The following is an 18,314-nucleotide window of genomic DNA, read 5'->3' on the forward strand; positions in this document are numbered from 1 at the left end:
TTTGGGATATTTTCCTTCCTCACGTCTCACTGTTTTCATAAACAAGCTACTTAACTAAAACCTTACGATCAAATATCCTCACATTTTTCTTTGTATGAAAAAAAAACAGGGTCTCCAAATGCACTCCTTTACTCTTTGGGTTTTCAAAATAATAATAAATTGACCGAGTTCTAATTATTTTATTTTGGTTACTGATTTTGATCTAATGTGACTTACAGTTTGTCTCATACATGGTCTGTGTGCTTCTATTTGTTTTCAATGTTGTTGCGCTTCTGTTTTGCGTTATGATTGTAGTTCTATATATTCTTCTTACTTATTATGTCAAGTCGACCAAGTTCTTACTGTATGTCGCTTGTAAAATATTTATGTGATTAATTTAAGAGGTTTTCTGCTTGCTTTTCTCTGCAAGCAATATTCACTGCTCTATGTGTTGCGTTTAGATGCCGATAATCTCACCATGACCATATACATGTATATCCAATGAATCATATTGAATTTGCAAAACCCCTGACAGCAGCTAAACAAGTCTCTCTTTTTATTTTGGGACTCTATTAGTTACTAATTTAACAGTTTAAATGTACAACAAGGTAATTAAAAAAAAAAAAAATTATATGTAGGATCAGACAAAACAGCTCAAGCGCATTACTACAAAAGGCGACAACAAAATATTGCTTACCCATGGGAGGTAGGTAGATAAATATTCCATTATCCCTTACTGTTTCCATTACTACTTTTGAATTACTTTTTCTTTTACCTCCCTGTAGCTATCTTAACAAGTGTCTCCCTCCTGGGCAGCTAAAGAATGCTGAGAGTATATGTGCATGTCATGATTATATTGAGCTTCGAGTGGACCGGGATTTTTACAAATCCACACGGTTGGGTTGAGGAACCGCTGATTTGATCAATGGTCTTAGCAAGTCCATTATAGTTGCAAATGATGGACGCTTCCACGGCTCACTGCCAATGAAACAAAACATATTCATCAACTTGAAGGAGATTCCAATGAGGTTTCAGATCAAACAAAACAAAAACAAATTGTAACCTACTTAGTCCAACAACCCTCGATTATGGCTGCAACTTGAGGATTCAGATTCCGTGGGATCTCAAGCCGTTTATTCTTGAAACCAACCGCAGCTACGACCTATGAAGCAATTGTTTTTTATAGCGTGTTATGAAACGTAGTTGCTGAAAACTTATGATTGAACGACTTTCAAATGCAAAAGCAAAATGCATAATTATTATTAATATCGAGATGTTTTTGGAGTGGAAAGTACCTGAGCCGGATTCAAATTACCCCATGGTTGCTGCAATGTAGCAAGCTCCCACAAGATGACCCCGAAGCTGTACACGTCTGATTTCTCATTAGATTGCTCATCGCGCAGGACCTCTGGTGCCATCCACTCCGGCTGATAAATCAAAGCCAATCAATTTATTTATCTTCTAGTGAACAAATCGTCAATAGGACCAAAAAGAGTTAAGTTGTTCAGCTTGTTTTAAGCTTCAAACAAACTGAACTTACGGTTCCAGCTGCTGACTTTGATGAAAGAAACGTGCTGGCCTTTAACCGCGAGAGACCAAAATCACAAACCTGAAATTTCAAGACAAATCGAGGACTTAGAAGAACTAATGTTTTGCAAGAGGGATGTTTTTTTAGACAATAGCTTGGAATTAATGCTTTCACATGTTACATCAAATTAATGCCATTTTGCAATATTCCCTAAGTGATTTAATTTAAAATTTCTAAGCTGATCTAGCAAGAAGGACGATACATACTAAAAGAAAAATCAAAATCAAGATATTGGAGAAAACAACTTTTGTAATTCAGATTCCAACCTTGACAGTGTACTTTTTATCCACCAACAAGTTTGGAGATTTTAAATCTCTATGTACAATCGGGGGATTGCGATTATGAAGATAATTCATTCCTTTAGCCTGCAACAGAAAAATTGGCAAGCAAGGTCGATGAGAAATACAGCAAGATCACAAAGTAATCAACTCAATTTGCACCCATTTTAGGAGTGGTAAAGAAAGGAGGTCAAACATACCACATCATATGCCATACTTAAGCGGCGTCTCTCATCCAATTGCTCCCTTGCTCCACTTTTATGCAAAAGTCTGTACAAACTACCTCTGTTTGAAAGAGAGCATCGTATTAGCAATAGAATAGGCACAGAAAACCTTCAAAATTCAGGTGAGCTATACCTTGACAAATATTCTGTCACTATTGACAAATTTGGAGGTTGAGTGACAGCACCCATGAAGAGAACGATGTTAGGGTGGCGAAGGCGTTTCATTATTGCAACCTATCAAAAGAGCATGAAGAGCATTAATAAACCAAGTTCATAGAAAACACGAGAAAAGTTTCAGTTGTGCACCTCTCTCAAGAACTCATTGACACGCTCCGCATGGAAGTCTTGCTCCATGAGAATTTTCACAGCAACATCCTGAAATTGGTAGAGAATAATTTGCAATAATTAAAATTAGAAGTCTTCTCTTGATAGCATTGGAAGATTCAAACAAGATGATATATTTATGATATAAAGACAAAAAATCTAATCTGGAAACACCTTTTCGTCCAAGTGTAAGATTTATAATTTATGTCCAAACGGACAGATTAAATAATTTGCCTCTTATATCATCCAACAGATCCAAATACCACAAATCAAAACCATACTTTTAGAGCCAAAATAATCAGCAATGCAAAATTCAGACCAAAAAGTTCTTACCGAGCCATGCCACTCAGCCCGGTGAACAGTGCCAAAGGAACCTGAAAGAGCAGTGCCAAATATAAGTGGACAGAGTAAGATAATCCAGGACTCTCAGAGACTTAATAATCACATTTTATTTTCGTTCATATACTAAATCAGAGCTTTTTGGGATAAAAATTAATACCTGCTCCAATCCTCTCTTTTATATTAAGATCACACCATGGGATGTCCATATCATCACCATCAAGTCCAAGTTCCCTATTTGCCCTGTTCACAACCGGCTGACCTACTGGTGGGACATTTATAGGTACTGCTTCTTGGACTTGATTTGACGCACGCATCATGTTCTGTGGAGGCATATTACCACTGGGAGGCAAAGACCCACCTCCATTATCTGCCAAAACGTCATTCTCTCCACCCCTATGAAACATTGAGAATCCTATATCATCTACAAGAATTCAAACAAGTAGATAAAAAAAATCAGAGTCCAGAAAACAAGTCTTTCAAATAGATTCATCAGAAATGATACAGCACTCTCGCAAATGAAAAGAGACAAGAAAATAAACAATAGAATCATTTTAAGACTGTTAGCCCTTCATATATCGAAGACATAATCAAGGAGATTCCACTTTTAGGGGAAATACAAATCAGACGTAAGAAGCATCCAGATAGTTAACATACTATTCCTGTTTTCTTTAATGTGAATACCTGATGCAGGATCGAAAACAAGATTAAGAGATTGACAGTCGGTGAAGTACTGTTTGGCTAGTGCCCTAAAATCAACTGCGGGTTCAACTGGCCTGGGTCGCGGAAACCGCAAAGGCGAAGAAATTGAGATAGTTGAGGGACCATTTAACAAGGAATCGGGCTCCCACAAGTGACCTGGTTTTCCTACTAAATCTACCAAATACTCCCTGAAAACAAAACAAAGTCATCCACGTTATCAACCTAATGAGAAACATTTGGGGCCAGAGTGTTCTTACAGAAACAAAAAAGCATAAGCAAAAAGGTAAAAAAATGCACTATCGCAATCACTTGAACCCGTACCTATCAAGCCCAAACCTGACAAGGCACGATGCAGCATCGTCTCTATCACAATATTTGCACCCCTTTGCAATTCGACAGGGTAAATCAATTATGTCAGCCAGCACCTGCATGCACCAAATGCAGGGATAAACACTCAAAAAACAAAACAAACAAAAATGGATAAAATAAAAACACAGTTACAAATAACATGGATTTTCTAGCCAATAACACATTTTTCAATATTTCTTTTTCAAAAAAAAGTTTCTTCACAAGCAAACAAATCGATGAAGCAGAGTATTTATATGATCATTCCAAAATATACGTCTTTAAATGTCATGGAAATAGCATCGAAGTTGGGATCTCACTTTGAAGAGTAAAGCTCGATGTCTGCAGAGTCCAACAGAGAGGCTACCTATGGGAACCACCACTTTAAAGCATTCTTTTAGACCATTAATGCACTCCTTCCACATGGGAACCAACTCATCTTCCCCCATGATAACTGGACCTCTGAAGGAGGTTAGAATTAACGATTACTAAGCAATGTGAGAAGTTGGAGAAAGATATAAAACTATTACTTAAAGATATAAGATTATGAGGATTGTGTGAGTACAAACCCCATACGATTGCAGATAAGTTTTGCCAGCTGATCAACAACCTCTTTTGTAGTTATGCAGCTACAAGATATGTCGTGGACTCTATTGTGAAGTTCCTTGAAGGTTGGATCACTACGCCGATCGACTAAGATAGCTTCAAGCGAAGAGTCAACACCAGATTCAACAGCTCTCAATGATTCAATTGAAGGGATGCGGCCAATTTCATGTAGATCAATGCATAAGGTCCAAATATATGGATCCAGACCATCAATCATATAAAACCCATCAGGAACTTTATCATAGTACGATAAGCATCCATTGACCTGATGCAGTACACAAAACAATCATACTCTGCAATGCATCTAAAACCTTATATCTCATCTGTTACTAATATACTTTGTTCCTTTCCTCATTCGTCATACTTTGTTTTTCCTTTACGAGCGTTCTACGAAGCTCCAAGTAACGGAGAGCAGCAAATTAGATCTAATGTCCAACACAGGTGGCAATAAGTATTTCACGACACAGTCCATTACTTGTTGCATAGAGACCCGTCCAGGCAACTCACCCAAGCAGACATTTTGACAATCTCAACCTCTAAACCTTTCAACCATTCCTGAGGCATGCGATAGCATTAACACCCACTATGCAATAACATCTAAAACTAAAGAATTCTAACAGTCCCAGATCTCTGTTCTATACCCTTGGATCTTTCAAGGGTTGGTTAGTAGATCTAGCAGAAACTTGGAACCAAGAAAATCATATCTCTAAAACAAGTTCAAAGCTTTCAATAAACCCCGACGGTAGTTCGGAATCCCAAACAAAAGTACTCGGCAGTTAAAATCCACACTCATAAACCAAGGTTTAAGAATTTTGAGAGACAAAGCTAAAGAGGAACGAACAAAAGGCAATTAAACCAGTACCCAGAAGCGATGTGAAACGGTTTCGGCTGAACTTGGCGAAGTCCTCAAAGCAGACTCGTCGGGCACGGGATCCAGAAAGTTTGGATCGTCAGCGCAAGTAGCCTCCGACGAAAGCCGCAACGCCAATGCAAGCTGCAGCTGGTAACTCTCTTCCGTCTGCTGCGCCCAGCTCTTCCCAGATGACGAACCTCCGGCCGAGTCCGCCGCCATCTGTATCCTTAAATCTCCTCCACCAGCGCCGAACCCGAGCCTAAACCCGTCATCTTGAGGAAATCCAACCGATTCGATCTCGTTAGCCGCCGCAGAAAGCGTAGGCATGTAGTAATCCCCGGACAAGGAGCTTTCACCGAAACTGCTCCCGCTCGATTGCCTCTGCAATCCAAGCGACGAGGAATACATATTCCCAGCCCGATTCGGCTGACCAGTCAACCTGTGATCGCCACCGCTAGGATCCCAATCGAATCCGCCTCTATCCGCCTTGGTTTTCCCGTTGTTCCCGCTGTTATTGTTGCTCGCGCTCCTGTTCTCGCTCGACAAGGAGTCATAGTGAGGCGGAGGAGCTCCGGTGACGGAGACCGACACCTGATCATCCGAAAATTGACTAAGCAGAGTGTAATTGGATCTTCTACCGGGCATTTCCATGGAAGTTTCGCGATCTAGATGAGACACTTTCCGATCAATATAACCTCAAACCCTAGGAAACCGCCATTGTTGAAGAAGTTCGGCGAGCTAGCCACTTGTTTCTCTTTCTCTAGATTTCCATTTTTTTCCCTTTTTAAAAGTCTCTCTCTCTGATGGATTTTGGAATTTTTTGGTTTATCAGAGGAAACTGTGAACTCGGTGCGTTTCTGTTGATAATTTCGTGATATTCCTCTTATGTCCCTCTTTTTTGGGGAACTTTAACATTTGCTAAACAAAAACTGAATTGAATTTTACTTTTTGTTCATCGAGCATTGTTAGTTTATGACAATTTGTATATACTATATAATTATCCGTTTTTTTTTTTCAAAACTAATCGTCTTTGCTTAGTTAATGTGATCTCCTTTTCATTAAAAAAAAATGTGACCTTCTTTGTTGCAGACAAATATAAAGTAATCTTCTAATTAAACAAATAATTTGGTATTAGTTTTCCTGGTGGTTTGCGACACAATTGTAAGAAACGAATAAAGTAAACCTAAGTAGTAATCGTATTCAAAGAGGAAACAAACTAAAAGAGGAACATGCATACGTGTAAAAGACACAACCATGTTGTCCATAAATTCCAAATATTTTCTACCCAAGGATTTAAGAGGATTTATATTACATATCTCCAGCATCTTGGTTATACTATATTTCTTAGGCCAATCCCAGTTGAAAACATTGGATCCGAGTGAGTGTGCTAATTTTGATATATTACTACCCATTTAAACTCGCATAAAATACATGTTGATAAAACAAAACAAAACAAAAAGCTATTTTATGAGTCACAATTTATGAGCCTGATATTTTTAGCAAACAAAAAAAAAAGGATACATTGATACTGATATGGTGTTTTAGAAAGAAAAAACAAAAATTGGAAAATGATGGTAGGTGAAAGGAAAGGGCTAAACATTGAGATCGAAGGGGATATATTCGTCTATGCAAAAGAGGATGGGCTCTTAGCCTCTGATGTCTTTATATTCCTTTGTCTATTCAAACATTCGTAATTCTGCGTGTGACTGCTACTATATGCATGCATCTTCTCTCATGGAAACTTTTTTTTGTTCGTTTCCTTAATTATGTTGACAAACAACAAAAAGGTTTTCCCCATTTCAGAATCCAGATATACAGTATTATTAATTAGACGATATTTTACGAGCAAGGATTTTTCAACCAATTATATCTTTCACTTCTCCAACTGTTCGTGTCTATCTCATTCAAAAAAAAACTATTCGTGTTTAGCTTTAATTATTTTTTTGTTGCTTTTCCATTTCATGTTTTCTTTGTTTATTTATCCTTTTCTCATCGATTTTTGTTGTTTCGTTATAATTAATAAACACTCATTATATATGTTTCGTAAAAATTTGCCGTCTTAATATATCGGAACCTCATATATCTGATATTGAGTAAAAAAAAAAACTTCATATATCTGATATCGTGGAGTATGTTTGAACTGCCACGACAACAACAGCAAACACTCTAGTAGTGAGCTTTAAATATGGACAATACACTAATTATTTTATTTTAAAAATTACGATAAGTAAAATTGTGAATTCTGGCTAGCAGCTAGATAAACATACATTTGGGCCTAACTTAAATTATATGATATGATAACTGATATGGATTGTACATCTACTTAATACATAGAATTAAAAAATCTTAGATTACTTATAAAATCTGTTAAAATAAATCCTAATATAACTAAGTTAGCAGTGATCAAGTTATCAGATTATTCCGGATGGTAAATGAGCTGTCATTAATTTATGTATAAAGTTATCAACGCAAGTTGAGCGTCGGACATTAAATAAATAAGCTTATAAAAATATTGCAATATTTATATCAATCAATAGCACTTTGGTTCATCGAATACTGCTAGGTTCATGCACTCTACGCATTTTTGTCATTAAGTTAGTTTCTTAGCCATCGCCTCGTAGATATTTCCAGCAAGTTACTTCTTCTCTCTTTTTTTTAGTATTTATCAAGCTTTGGCATCTTCTAAAAAATTATGGCGGCTGCTCAAAATCATCAAGTCGCCAGGCAATATTTAAGGGAAAATTTGGGATACCTTGTTTATAGAAAAATATAAAATACAGATTTGAAGTCTTGACCTCTTGGAAAAGCCAGATACACATTACAAATTTGGGATACTACTGAAAAATAAATAAATCCATTTGTCCGTGGGACTTAATTTGAAGAAAGAAGATTGACATGAGCGGTCCGTACATTTTGACGAAAACGCCTGACCAAACGGATAAACCAGAAATCTCCGTTACCGCCACGTCTAATAAAGCGTCACAAGTCTGTTACAATCCGTCTTGACATCGTAATAAAAATCCGTTAAAAGTGTTATATAATACATGGGCTTTATATGGGTAGTTTTGTTTGGGTCATTTTAAAAATTAGGCCCAATAAAGGAGCAGTGGTCCGCCTAACTGAGGATCACTTAATCCCTTCGTTTTCCGACTATTAAATCCATCGACGTTTTCGGCGTTTTCCCTTCATTTCACGCCCTAAAAAGCTCTCGAGAGACGAATCGCTCTCATCTTCTTCTAGAACGTTCTTTTTCTACGCATCGTCGCCTTCAGGTCGCTACCACTCGTGTCAATGGAGTTCTGGGGTAAACGATTTCGTGACTTACTTCGTCTTCTTCTTTCTTTTCTGCGTTCTGTGCTTAGGGCTTTAATCTTCTGGTTTCACCTTTTTTGTTTTTTTTTGGTTTTCCATCTTGTTCTACCGTATCTTCTCTGGAATCGTCTGGTTAAACGAGTTAGATTTTCGTTGCAACTAGTCAGTTTGTTTGACACATTTAGTGTGTGTATACTGTACGGTTTCCTAGAAAATTGGGGACAACTAGAAAGTTTTTCTCTCTAGGTTTTAACTCTGATATTTTAGTTTGGTGGCTGGAAACGAAAAAGTAAAATAGTAGAGGTTCCATGTTTGGGACACTTGATCGATTCTCATGCAACTTTTACTTATTGAATGTTTGAAATGATGGTTTTCTGGCAGACTTGTTGATTTTTTTTTTTCTGATGTACAATTCTGCGTTTCCAGGTGTTGAAGTTAAAAGTGGCTCGTCACTTTCGGTGGATCCTGGAAGTGACATTGTGCACATCTCACTGGTACAGCCTTTTTTTTGAATCGCAATATTGATTTTTGTGATTTAAACCACGCGTTTACATGGAAGTTTTGTCTTATTGAAGGCTGCTCTGGGCGAGAAGAAGAACAATGGAAACGAGCCAGTCCGGCTTTACCTGAAATGTGGAGATCAAAAGCTAATCATTGGGACGCTATCACATGAGAAGATTCCTCAGCTGAGCACGGAGATTGTGTTGGAAAAGCGTTTTGAGCTGTCTCATAGTTGGAAGGATGGGAGTGTTTTCTTCTCTGGCTACACTGTTGACGCATCTGATCCATATCCTTCACTATGAAAACATTTGTTGCTATCGCTAAACCCTACAACCTTGTTGACCAATCTGATTTGGGAATTGTTATATCGTTCTGTTTTGACCTCCTTGACCCTCTTGTCCTGTCTCACTGAGGCTGATGATATGACCGACGATGTGCTTGCGGCTGCTACAGGTGAGTGTGGCTTTTTATCTAGGCCTGCTATGGTTGGCCTCCATTATCTGCTTTTAGTTTATTTAGTAACGATCGTTAATCTTTTCTAAATGATGGGGCCTTTGCAGAGCCAGCTGTTGCGAAATCAGGTGCAAAACAGGTGAATTTTCAGCTGCCTAATGAAGATGTCAAGGCTAACGAAGATGAAGAAGATAGTGATGAAGAATCTGAAGATGATTCAGATGATGATGCTTCTTCTGAAGACAATGGAGATGAAGAGGTATTTTTTCTATATACTAATGGCTCAATATGCTTGGTGACACGCTAAACTTGTAAACACTGGTCCTAGAGTTATCATAAGTTTCTATGATAACACTATTAATAGCCTTTGTGTTTACTCTTATTGAAAAAATTGGTATTGTTCGAGAACTAAGATATGGTGCCTCCAGTTCGTCACTTTTATATTTTCATTTTTCACATGAACCCTGAGTGCCTATTGTGTTTTACGCCAATCTCATAATTCTGAAATCCAGATCATCGTTACTTTGTTTCAGGAAAAGAAGGTTAGTGCTGAAGTTGACTCATCAGACGATGATGACGATGACTCATCAGACGATGATGAAGATGACTCATCAGACCATGACACATCAGAGAAGGTACATGATATTCTCTTCATAAGTGCTCGGTAATAGCAAACGTATATATGTTCTCTGCCTTGTTACCCTTCTTTAAGGATTGATATAATTTTGCTTTTTCCATGATCAAATTTAAACCTGATTCGACTTTTTTTGTTTTATAAAAAAAAGGCTGAAGAATCCAAGAAGAGGTCTGCAGAAGCCAACACCTCAAAGACTCCTTCGAGCAAGAAGGCTAAATTCGTGACTCCACAGAAAACAGGTGACTCTAATCAATCTTCACAAGGGGAAATAGATGGCTTGATTTATGAATCTAAACATTGTGATAACAGAGACGAAGAAACCGCACGTCCACATTGCAACTCCGCATCCATCAAAACAGGCAGGGAAGAACTCTGGAAGCAATGGAGAGTCGTCGAAGCAGCAGCAGACACCGAAATCTGCAGGTGCGTTTGGGTGCAAGTCGTGCAACAGAACTTTTACCTCGGAGATGGGATTGCAGTCTCACACAAAGGCCAAACACAGTGCTGCTGCTTGAAATCAGATGAAGAAAGAAGAAAGAAGAGACTCTCCGTTATCCTCTTTAGACTTTTGATGTCTTTTGGTTTTGGAAACTATAATTTGCGAGTGAACCAGTTTAGTTGTCTCTCTTTTTTTCCAGGCGTTTAATCCTTGTTTTTCTTAATCTCCATGGGTAGATGAAACTTTGCTAAACCTTTTGTGTTTAGTTCTAATATGGATATATGGATATTATTCTATCAAGTCTTTTGGAGGCCTTTCTAGTGAAAACCTCATTTGAGATTCTTCGGCCGAAACAATGTATTCGAGATTTAAGTTAGCACCTCGTCGATCAATCGTTGTTACCCATTATAAACGGGAATTAATGTAACTTAGTTACCAAATGGGCCCAGAAAAAGGAAACTTAGTTACCAAATGGGCCCAGAAAAAGGATAAATTATTAAAACTATTTGTACATTGTAATTTGATCTTATTATTTAAACGATTAACGAACGATATTGTCTACAAGCAGGTTTGCCCGAGTGGTTAAGGGGGAAGACTTAAGTTCTTCTGCACATAAGTGCGCGTGGGTTCGAACCCCACAGCCTGCATTTAAGATTTTTTTTCTTTTTTCAACCTTTATGTTCGTCTGTAAATCTATACATGTTCGACCGAGCGATTTAAATCCAAAAATGTTAGATTAGTATATATATCATTGTGACATTAAGTCTTATGTACATTGAAATTTATTTTGAATATAACAGTTTAGTTATATCTTTTTGATTTTAGACTAATATCAAATTCCTCTAGACTATGCGAAATAAATATTACAATGCTTTCGATTTTTTTTTTGTGTGTGTGTATATTCTCAGCCTGTCATCCTGTACATCCATTTTTGTACAATGCGATAATTTCAACACAAAGAAATTGGATTCAAAAAGATTCTTCGTCTTACGATAAGTCAACAATCAATTGCCTTTGAGGAATCTGAAAAATCCCTTCAAATATATTTTTTCTTTACTACAAGTATCCATTTCTTCCACACTACACAAACCATCTTCTGTAACAACCGTATCATGAATTCTCTCTATTCACACCAACAAGAATTTAAATAGAGAAGCCAAAAAGGAAAAGAAAAGAAATAATCTTTTTATTCTCGAGCACTTCATCACTCGAAAACTCGTTTTTCCCTTCAAGAGTTAGGCACAAATGTCCCAATTTGCCCAAATCCCGCGATGAAGAACGCGATTGCTTGTGCGAAAAGGTAAAGATAATAATGATTCTTCCCAAAAAATGCGTCATAACATCCCACAAAGAACAGATACATTCCTACGCCGAGTTCCAACACATGAATTCTGCCAAAACACACACAAAAAAATGGGTATTAGAATTCGTTTGGTACGGTTGAAGACAGACCAAAAGAACTGGTTTGGTTTAAAGGAAGAAATTTTTTTACCTATCTCCAAATCTAAAACGAAGCTTCTTGGGAGTCTTGGTGGCTGATTTAGCCTTAAGATCTCCGAGCTTCTCAGTAACAATCCACTCGTTAACTCTTCCGCCTTCGAGTAAACCGATGAAGGTAGCTTTTGTTCTGTGAAGAGACATCACGTTCTCGAACAGAATCCAAAACACCATAAGATGCAGTGACCTATTATAAGACGCATGTAACCAAACAATGAGGGGCCAAACATGACGTCCCTTGAACCGCAAGTAACTCTTGGAATATTTGTTTACCTCGGTGTACCGACGGCATTGAGCAGAGTAATAACCGAAGGAATGTAAACCGCTCCCCATTTCGGTACGGAAACTTCCGGTACAAGAACCGTGGCCGGTAAGATCACACAATAGAAGATAAAGGTAACAATGTGTGCCACGAGCTTTCTCACCACGAAGAAGCTATATATCACATGAACTTTCTTCCATAGAGTCACGTTCTGCCAAAAAGAAAGGGAAGAAAATTTCCGGTTTAATTGTAACCGGAATATGAAATAACCGAAGAGACCAATCAAGTGTACAAAACTTTAGAAACGTCACGTTACGTTTTAGGCTCGATGTGTTTAGTAGTTAAAAAAAAAGCTTGTGAACCAGAGATGGCATTTAAGCTCCGGTTAACTAACCGAATTGACCGGTTTAATCTGCTTCGAGGGGAGAAAGAGTTAAAAACCTTATTAGTCATGATTTCGAATGCCATTTTCCTGAAAAGATTTGCTGGACCACATGACCACCTGTGCTGTTGATACCTATATGCTTTGAATGTACTTGGCAACTCGTTTTTAACCTATACATTTTAAATTTATATTAATTAACCTATTTACGTATCAACCATTAATTTAGATAAACACATTGTTAAACTATATACCTTCAAAGAACCGAGGTACAAAAATTTCCAGCCCTTGAGACTAGCTCGAACAGCCAAATCCATGTCTTCCACGGTCGTTCTATCTTTCCAACCACCAGCTTCGTTTAATGCCGATATCCTCCATATTCCCGCCGTCCCTAAAATTATCGTAAGCATAAATTATGAAATAAACGGTTAGAAATTGTAATGAGGCAACAAGAAAATCAATTATGTAAAAAAAAAAGTACCGTTGAATCCGAAGAAGGCGTAAGTAGAAGATCCAACTTCTTGTTCTACCGTAAAATGATAATCCAAAGACATTTCTTGCATCCTTGTCATCAAACATTCATCCGAATTTACTGCACATTAAATATAAAAAATTAGATCAGAGTTTAATAATGGAATCTAATTATTTGCATAGTAAACAATTAATGTGGCATTGATGAAGACATTAAAAACCAGTTGGTGACATTGAAACCAAACAGTTATGAAATTGAAACTATAGAAGCTCAGACCACCCCAATTAGATTTCAACAGCTCGCTATATTTTATCATTTTAGTTCACATGCTCTCTATAGTTTTTCTTGTCTAAAAGTATGATTAATAAAATAAAAGATTCAATTATTAGCATTGAAATTAAAAACAGACACAGAAATTACTTCATTTTGTTTGTGGCAAAAAAAGAAACAAAAACAAAATTACTTAAAAAAGAAAAGTGAGTGGTGAGAGTGAGAGTGAGAGAGACTAGTAGAGAAGAGACAATCAGGGTCCCACGTAGTTGCACATGGAAGATGGAGGGTGCTGGCAAGTACACGTGTTGGATCTACTGAAGAAAATGACTAATCTACCCATACTATTTTGACTAAATGACAAAACATACCCTAGGGGCCTACGCTTCCCAATATGTTCCTCTGCACTCATTATGGGACACGACGACGACGATGCCAGTGAAGCAACACCACTAAACTCTACTCTAATTTGATCATAAAAACACATTTTAAATATTTATTTTGGTTTTCTGAACTAACTATTTTGATTAATTATTTTTGTTGCTAATTCGAAAACAATACTACGAAAATTGTGTATTTAATTTTGGGGTTGTGGAAAAAGTTAAAGTGCTATGGTTATAGAAGCCACATACTGGAGGCCAAGTAGTAAAATACTGACTTCGTGCAGCTTTTTGAGTGCCAGAAGTTATAGGTACATTGGTAGACAATCTATTGACTAAAGTAAACAAATTTGGAAAAACATTACTCTGTTGAAATGGGTGGAAAGATGCATATTTTTCAACTAAAAGCCAAACACCAAAACCAGTTTTTTACTAACTCCTACAGACATACCAAATACAAAAGACAAAAACATTAAAGTATTTAATTTCATTTTTGTTATGGTTTCTTAGATTTTTCCAGATTTTTTATTCCTATTAAATATGGGCTTAGTTAGAAGGGATATTTCATATTGCCTAGATTATATGCCTCCTAGATCCTTTAATATTAATATTCATATACTAATAAACTTCTTTTTTTTTGGTGCTAAAAAGTATTTGTAGTTTATAGTTGAGGAAAGTAGTTCCACATTTTAAAGCTAGAGCACAAACCACAAAGTAATCACGAACAAAATCGATACGTCAACATCAAGATCCGCTGAGTAGGTTACACTGGGACCTAACAATAAAACACCCACCGACACTTCTGTTTGTTAATGTAACTAAAACTTCTTCTTTTTGTAAACATATTTATATGAAGTTATTAAAACCCCATAATTGATAAATTCCTATAAAGTAGGATCTCTTAATAAAATGATCATATCTCCTTTATTTTTTATTGGATTTCATACAATCATCATATCACATGTTATTATTTGATGGTGTTTTATAATACGTTCCTAGGTTCTAATTTTTCACTTGCAGTTAAATTTAATTATAGGATTTAAATATAAGTTGACCCATCTCTACCCTCCCATTAAAAAGTCATCATTTCAATAAAAACAAAAAGAAAAAACATTATTAACACACACATACAACATAAATATATCTAATGAACTATTGTGCATTAATCAAATGATTCTGTAATTATTATAACTATCCGATTTTGGGTATAATTAATTGCAATCGCTTGTACATTTTAGAGTACATAGCCTAAAAAGGGACTAGTAATTACGTCAAAAAAGAAAGGGACTAGTAATTGAGATAAAACAAATCTAAAACCCGTGTCTAACTTTCTAACTAAGCAGTGATTACCTGATTAGCACTTATCAATCATGTGACAGAAAAAAAGGTGGTCCTAAAAGATCAAATCAAAACTATGTATCTCGGAATAGAAAGAAAGATTAAAACTTCTGATGAAATAAAATAGGGAGAAAATTACCGAATTTCCAGCGAGCTTGAACGAGAGCAAGCTTTGGGTTATGGAGGAGAAACGGTACGGTTTTCCAGAGAAAATCCGATTCAGGCTGAAAATCGGCGTCGAAGATTGCGACGTAATCGCAGCTTTTGACATAACTCTTCTTCATTCCTTCTTTCAAAGCTCCAGCTTTGTAACCGTTTCTGTTGTCTCTGATCTCATACTTTATGTTTACTCCCTTACTCGCCCATCTGCTACACTCCATCTCCACTAGATCCTGCCACAACAACAACAACATTAATTGAAGAACCCATGTCGTGTCGTGAAATCGGATCTTTGGTTAGACCCGTTTTGCAATAATCGAGAACCCATTACGAAAAATCGGATTTTTTTGCTAAAATCGAGACGCCGTATTGAAAGTTTTGGTTTTTTTTAGTTCGATCCATTTACTGAAATCGAGGACCCGTGCAAAATCGGATATCTTTTGACATAATTAGAAGTTTTTTGGAATCTGTGGAAGCGGGATTTTAGGAGAATTGCGTTGGATTTCAGACCCCAATTTTAGTTATCTTTGGGAAAAGGAGCGTACTTTGATCGTTTGATCAGTGGAATCATCAAGAACTTGAATGACGATTCGATCAGACGGCCATGAGAGCCCACAAGCAGCTCCGATAGATAGCTGATAAACCTACATTAACACCATAAACAAAGCAACATTCAAACAATCCACCAACATAATTACAATCGAGGAAGAAAGGATATAAAAGAATTCTGATTAGCTGGTACCTCTCGTTCGTTGTACATTGGGATTTGAACTAGAACCATAGGATATACAGAGTTCCCATGCTCGATGTCGTCTTTCATTGGTTCCCATTTGAAACGTTTCTCTGGTTTTCGACCAAAGAGCTTCACAAGAGAGATTACAATTCCCATGTATACCCTTTCGACAAAGAGCATCACCGACATTGTCAAACAGATATAAACTCCGAGCCTAAGGACTGGCACAATCAATGGAGCTCGAATCTGATCCAGAATCATTGACATTTGCATTGTGATGTCGTCTCTGTATCCCATGAACGAGTCCGGAATCACTGCCGCCGAGTCCCCCAACTCCATTTCTTTTTACTCCGGCCGCGAGCGAGAAAAAAAAAACAGAGGACTAAGCAAGAACCCTAAATCCGTATGAGGAAATAGGAATATGTGTCTGAGGGATTTTCTTGTGAGACACGCAATAGGGTACAATGTGATTCTTTAAAGAAGTCTCTTTTTGGCGTAAGAAATCAAAGAGAAGTACGAAACAGAGAGACAGAGTTTTTCCTTTGTTTTCCTTGCGGTGAAAAATCTCTGTCTTCTCTGCCTGAGAAACTCAGATTGTCGGAAAAAAGGAGAATTCAATTTTATTTTTTGTTTTTGTGGGTTTGTTTTCTTGTTTTTATGGTTTGGTAAGAGAGGAAAGATAACAACGAAAGGTGGAGAAGGAGAAGATTGATTTTTGGAAAGGAAGAAGAGAGGAGAGAGATCTAAAAACAGAAACAGAGAGAGAGAAGAGACAGTGTGTGTGTGAGAGAGAGATGAATGTCTTTATATAAAGCCACTGCCCTTGTAGAATACTTAATTTTCTCGTTTTTATTTTATAGTATGTATTTACTATAAAGAGATGAATTTTGCTCTATCAACCATAAATTTGCTCTTTCTATATAACTACCAAACATTATTGAACGCCACGAACATTAATGACGTCCAGGCAGAGAGTTAAATAAATTATTTTAAAAAGTTACGTTTTTTATTGCTATTTTTTCTCGAGCTAACGTAGGAGTATAATATTCCAAAATGTAATTGCCTATAACTTAACAACTATACATTAATAAGCTCAACAGTTTAGCCGTCTGGGCGTCTGAAAATATACGACCATCTCAGTCAAAACAATTTGGTAGGCAACGCTGATTTAATTAGATCTAAACATGTGGTTAATATTTAATATTTTGATATTTAACAATTTATGTGATAATGTTTTTATAAAATACAAAAATTGGTATCGACCAATAATTAATTTAGACGCTGTGTTTCTTAGTGTCCGATTAACATCTATCAATATTTGACCCCAAAAAAACACTTATCAATATTTTGAATTTGTATTTATATGACATAAGAGCTGAGCCTTTTGTTTTTGTTTTTTGTTTTGTTTTTTTTTTGAACAAAGCTGGGCTTTTTGTAGAAGTCATATTTTGTAATTTAAGTATAGAATCTATTATATTATAACAGAAGCACATTTAGTACTTGCTTCCAAACATTTCTAATTTTTTTTAAGTGTTTAAAAATAATTTTAATAATTGTTTATATTTAATTTCGAAAATTAGTTATTAATTTAAATATTTTTAGAGTTCCTTAAATATAGGTAACTTAGATTTGATTTGATTTGATTAAAAATAATAAATCAGATATTAATTTAGATTTGATTTAAAGATTCTAATTTAAATAATTTCTATACTATTAAACATTTTTATCAAAAATATAAAACATAATTCACATATAAAAAATAATGGTCATATTTGAAATATAAAATATTTATAATGATGTAAATGATATTATATTTATGTTGCTTATATAATATATTTACGATTATGATTTATTTACAAATTAATAATAAAATAATAGGTATAATTCAAATATATAATTTAAATATTAAAAATATATATTTTAAAATTCATAAAACTAAAAATATATATAAAAAACTAGATTAAAAATATTTTAGTAACTAAAATCACTAATTTTGAATTATACATGTATATCGAAAATATATTTTTCATACAAAATCAAAACATAAAAAATTAAAAATTATTGCATACACTATAATGTAGTTTGAAAAAACAGTTGTACACTCCTTTAGTTGATTAAATTATAAAAAACTATAATGCTAAATAATACTGTTAATACATCTCAAACTTTTAACAAATATTTATATTATAGGTAATATTAACGGAAAAGTTAGAATTATGTTTTTATAATAGTTTATTTTGA

At 35.8% G+C, this 18,314-nt stretch overlaps 3 protein-coding genes and 1 non-coding gene across 4 annotated transcripts; 2 read left to right on the forward strand and 2 right to left on the reverse strand.

The window, feature by feature from the left end:
* Window positions 1–515: 515 nt before the first annotated feature.
* On the reverse strand, window positions 516–6,068 carry LOC18017921 (serine/threonine-protein kinase CTR1). Its single transcript, XM_006398768.2, has 15 exons — window positions 5,248–6,068; window positions 4,349–4,650; window positions 4,100–4,241; window positions 3,756–3,859; window positions 3,417–3,622; window positions 2,893–3,156; window positions 2,727–2,767; window positions 2,376–2,444; window positions 2,203–2,303; window positions 2,046–2,130; window positions 1,834–1,932; window positions 1,520–1,588; window positions 1,275–1,406; window positions 1,047–1,141; window positions 516–957 (listed from the first exon to the last, which is right to left on the reverse strand). The coding sequence occupies exons 1-15, from the start codon at window positions 5,887–5,889 to the stop codon at window positions 861–863; spliced, it is 2,448 nt and encodes an 815-aa protein (XP_006398831.1). The 5' UTR covers window positions 5,890–6,068; the 3' UTR covers window positions 516–860.
* Window positions 6,069–8,381: 2,313 nt separating this feature from the next.
* Window positions 8,382–10,924, forward strand: LOC18017922 (histone deacetylase HDT3). Its single transcript, XM_006398769.2, has 8 exons — window positions 8,382–8,542; window positions 8,977–9,044; window positions 9,126–9,337; window positions 9,461–9,504; window positions 9,612–9,763; window positions 10,038–10,139; window positions 10,290–10,380; window positions 10,451–10,924. Exons 1-8 carry the CDS (start codon window positions 8,530–8,532, stop codon window positions 10,654–10,656), a joined length of 888 nt encoding a protein of 295 aa, XP_006398832.1. The 5' UTR covers window positions 8,382–8,529; the 3' UTR covers window positions 10,657–10,924.
* Window positions 10,925–11,144: 220 nt separating this feature from the next.
* Window positions 11,145–11,227, forward strand: TRNAL-UAA. Its single transcript has one exon. It is a non-coding gene; the product is annotated as a tRNA-Leu (tRNA).
* A 361-nt stretch (window positions 11,228–11,588) lies between these two features.
* On the reverse strand, window positions 11,589–16,835 carry LOC18017923 (glucomannan 4-beta-mannosyltransferase 9). The gene is made up of 9 exons (XM_006398770.2): window positions 16,083–16,835; window positions 15,886–15,984; window positions 15,321–15,573; window positions 13,203–13,313; window positions 12,976–13,112; window positions 12,781–12,894; window positions 12,351–12,550; window positions 12,073–12,264; window positions 11,589–11,971 (listed from the first exon to the last, which is right to left on the reverse strand). Exons 1-9 carry the CDS (start codon window positions 16,410–16,412, stop codon window positions 11,809–11,811), a joined length of 1,599 nt encoding a protein of 532 aa, XP_006398833.1. The 5' UTR covers window positions 16,413–16,835; the 3' UTR covers window positions 11,589–11,808.
* Between the last annotated feature and the right edge of the window lie 1,479 nt (window positions 16,836–18,314).

Source organism: Eutrema salsugineum, unplaced genomic scaffold (genome assembly GCF_000478725.1).
Source record: "Eutrema salsugineum unplaced genomic scaffold, Eutsalg1_0 scaffold_2, whole genome shotgun sequence".
Classification (NCBI taxonomy): Eukaryota; Viridiplantae; Streptophyta; class Magnoliopsida; order Brassicales; family Brassicaceae; genus Eutrema; species Eutrema salsugineum.

Excerpts from the sequence above, each read along its gene's own strand:
- LOC18017922 (XM_006398769.2), top strand. Across the intron at positions 9,505-9,611 it reads TGTGCTTGCGGCTGCTACAG|AGCCAGCTGTTGCGAAATCA; the intron begins GTGAGTGTGGCT and ends GGGCCTTTGCAG. Across the intron at positions 10,140-10,289 it reads ACCATGACACATCAGAGAAG|GCTGAAGAATCCAAGAAGAG; the intron begins GTACATGATATT and ends TATAAAAAAAAG.
- LOC18017921 (XM_006398768.2), bottom strand. The coding sequence starts at position 5,889 with ATGGAAATGCCCGGTAGAAGATCCAATTACACTCTGCTTAGTCAATTT. Across the intron at positions 2,768-2,892 it reads AAAAGAGAGGATTGGAGCAG|GTTCCTTTGGCACTGTTCAC; the intron begins GTATTAATTTTT and ends CTGCTCTTTCAG. Across the intron at positions 1,589-1,833 it reads ATAAAAAGTACACTGTCAAG|GTTTGTGATTTTGGTCTCTC; the intron begins GTTGGAATCTGA and ends TTGAAATTTCAG.
- LOC18017923 (XM_006398770.2), bottom strand. The coding sequence starts at position 16,412 with ATGGAGTTGGGGGACTCGGCGGCAGTGATTCCGGACTCGTTCATGGGA. Across the intron at positions 12,551-12,780 it reads TCGAAATCATGACTAATAAG|AACGTGACTCTATGGAAGAA; the intron begins GTTTTTAACTCT and ends TCTTTTTGGCAG. Across the intron at positions 11,972-12,072 it reads CGTTTTAGATTTGGAGATAG|AATTCATGTGTTGGAACTCG; the intron begins GTAAAAAAATTT and ends GTGTTTTGGCAG.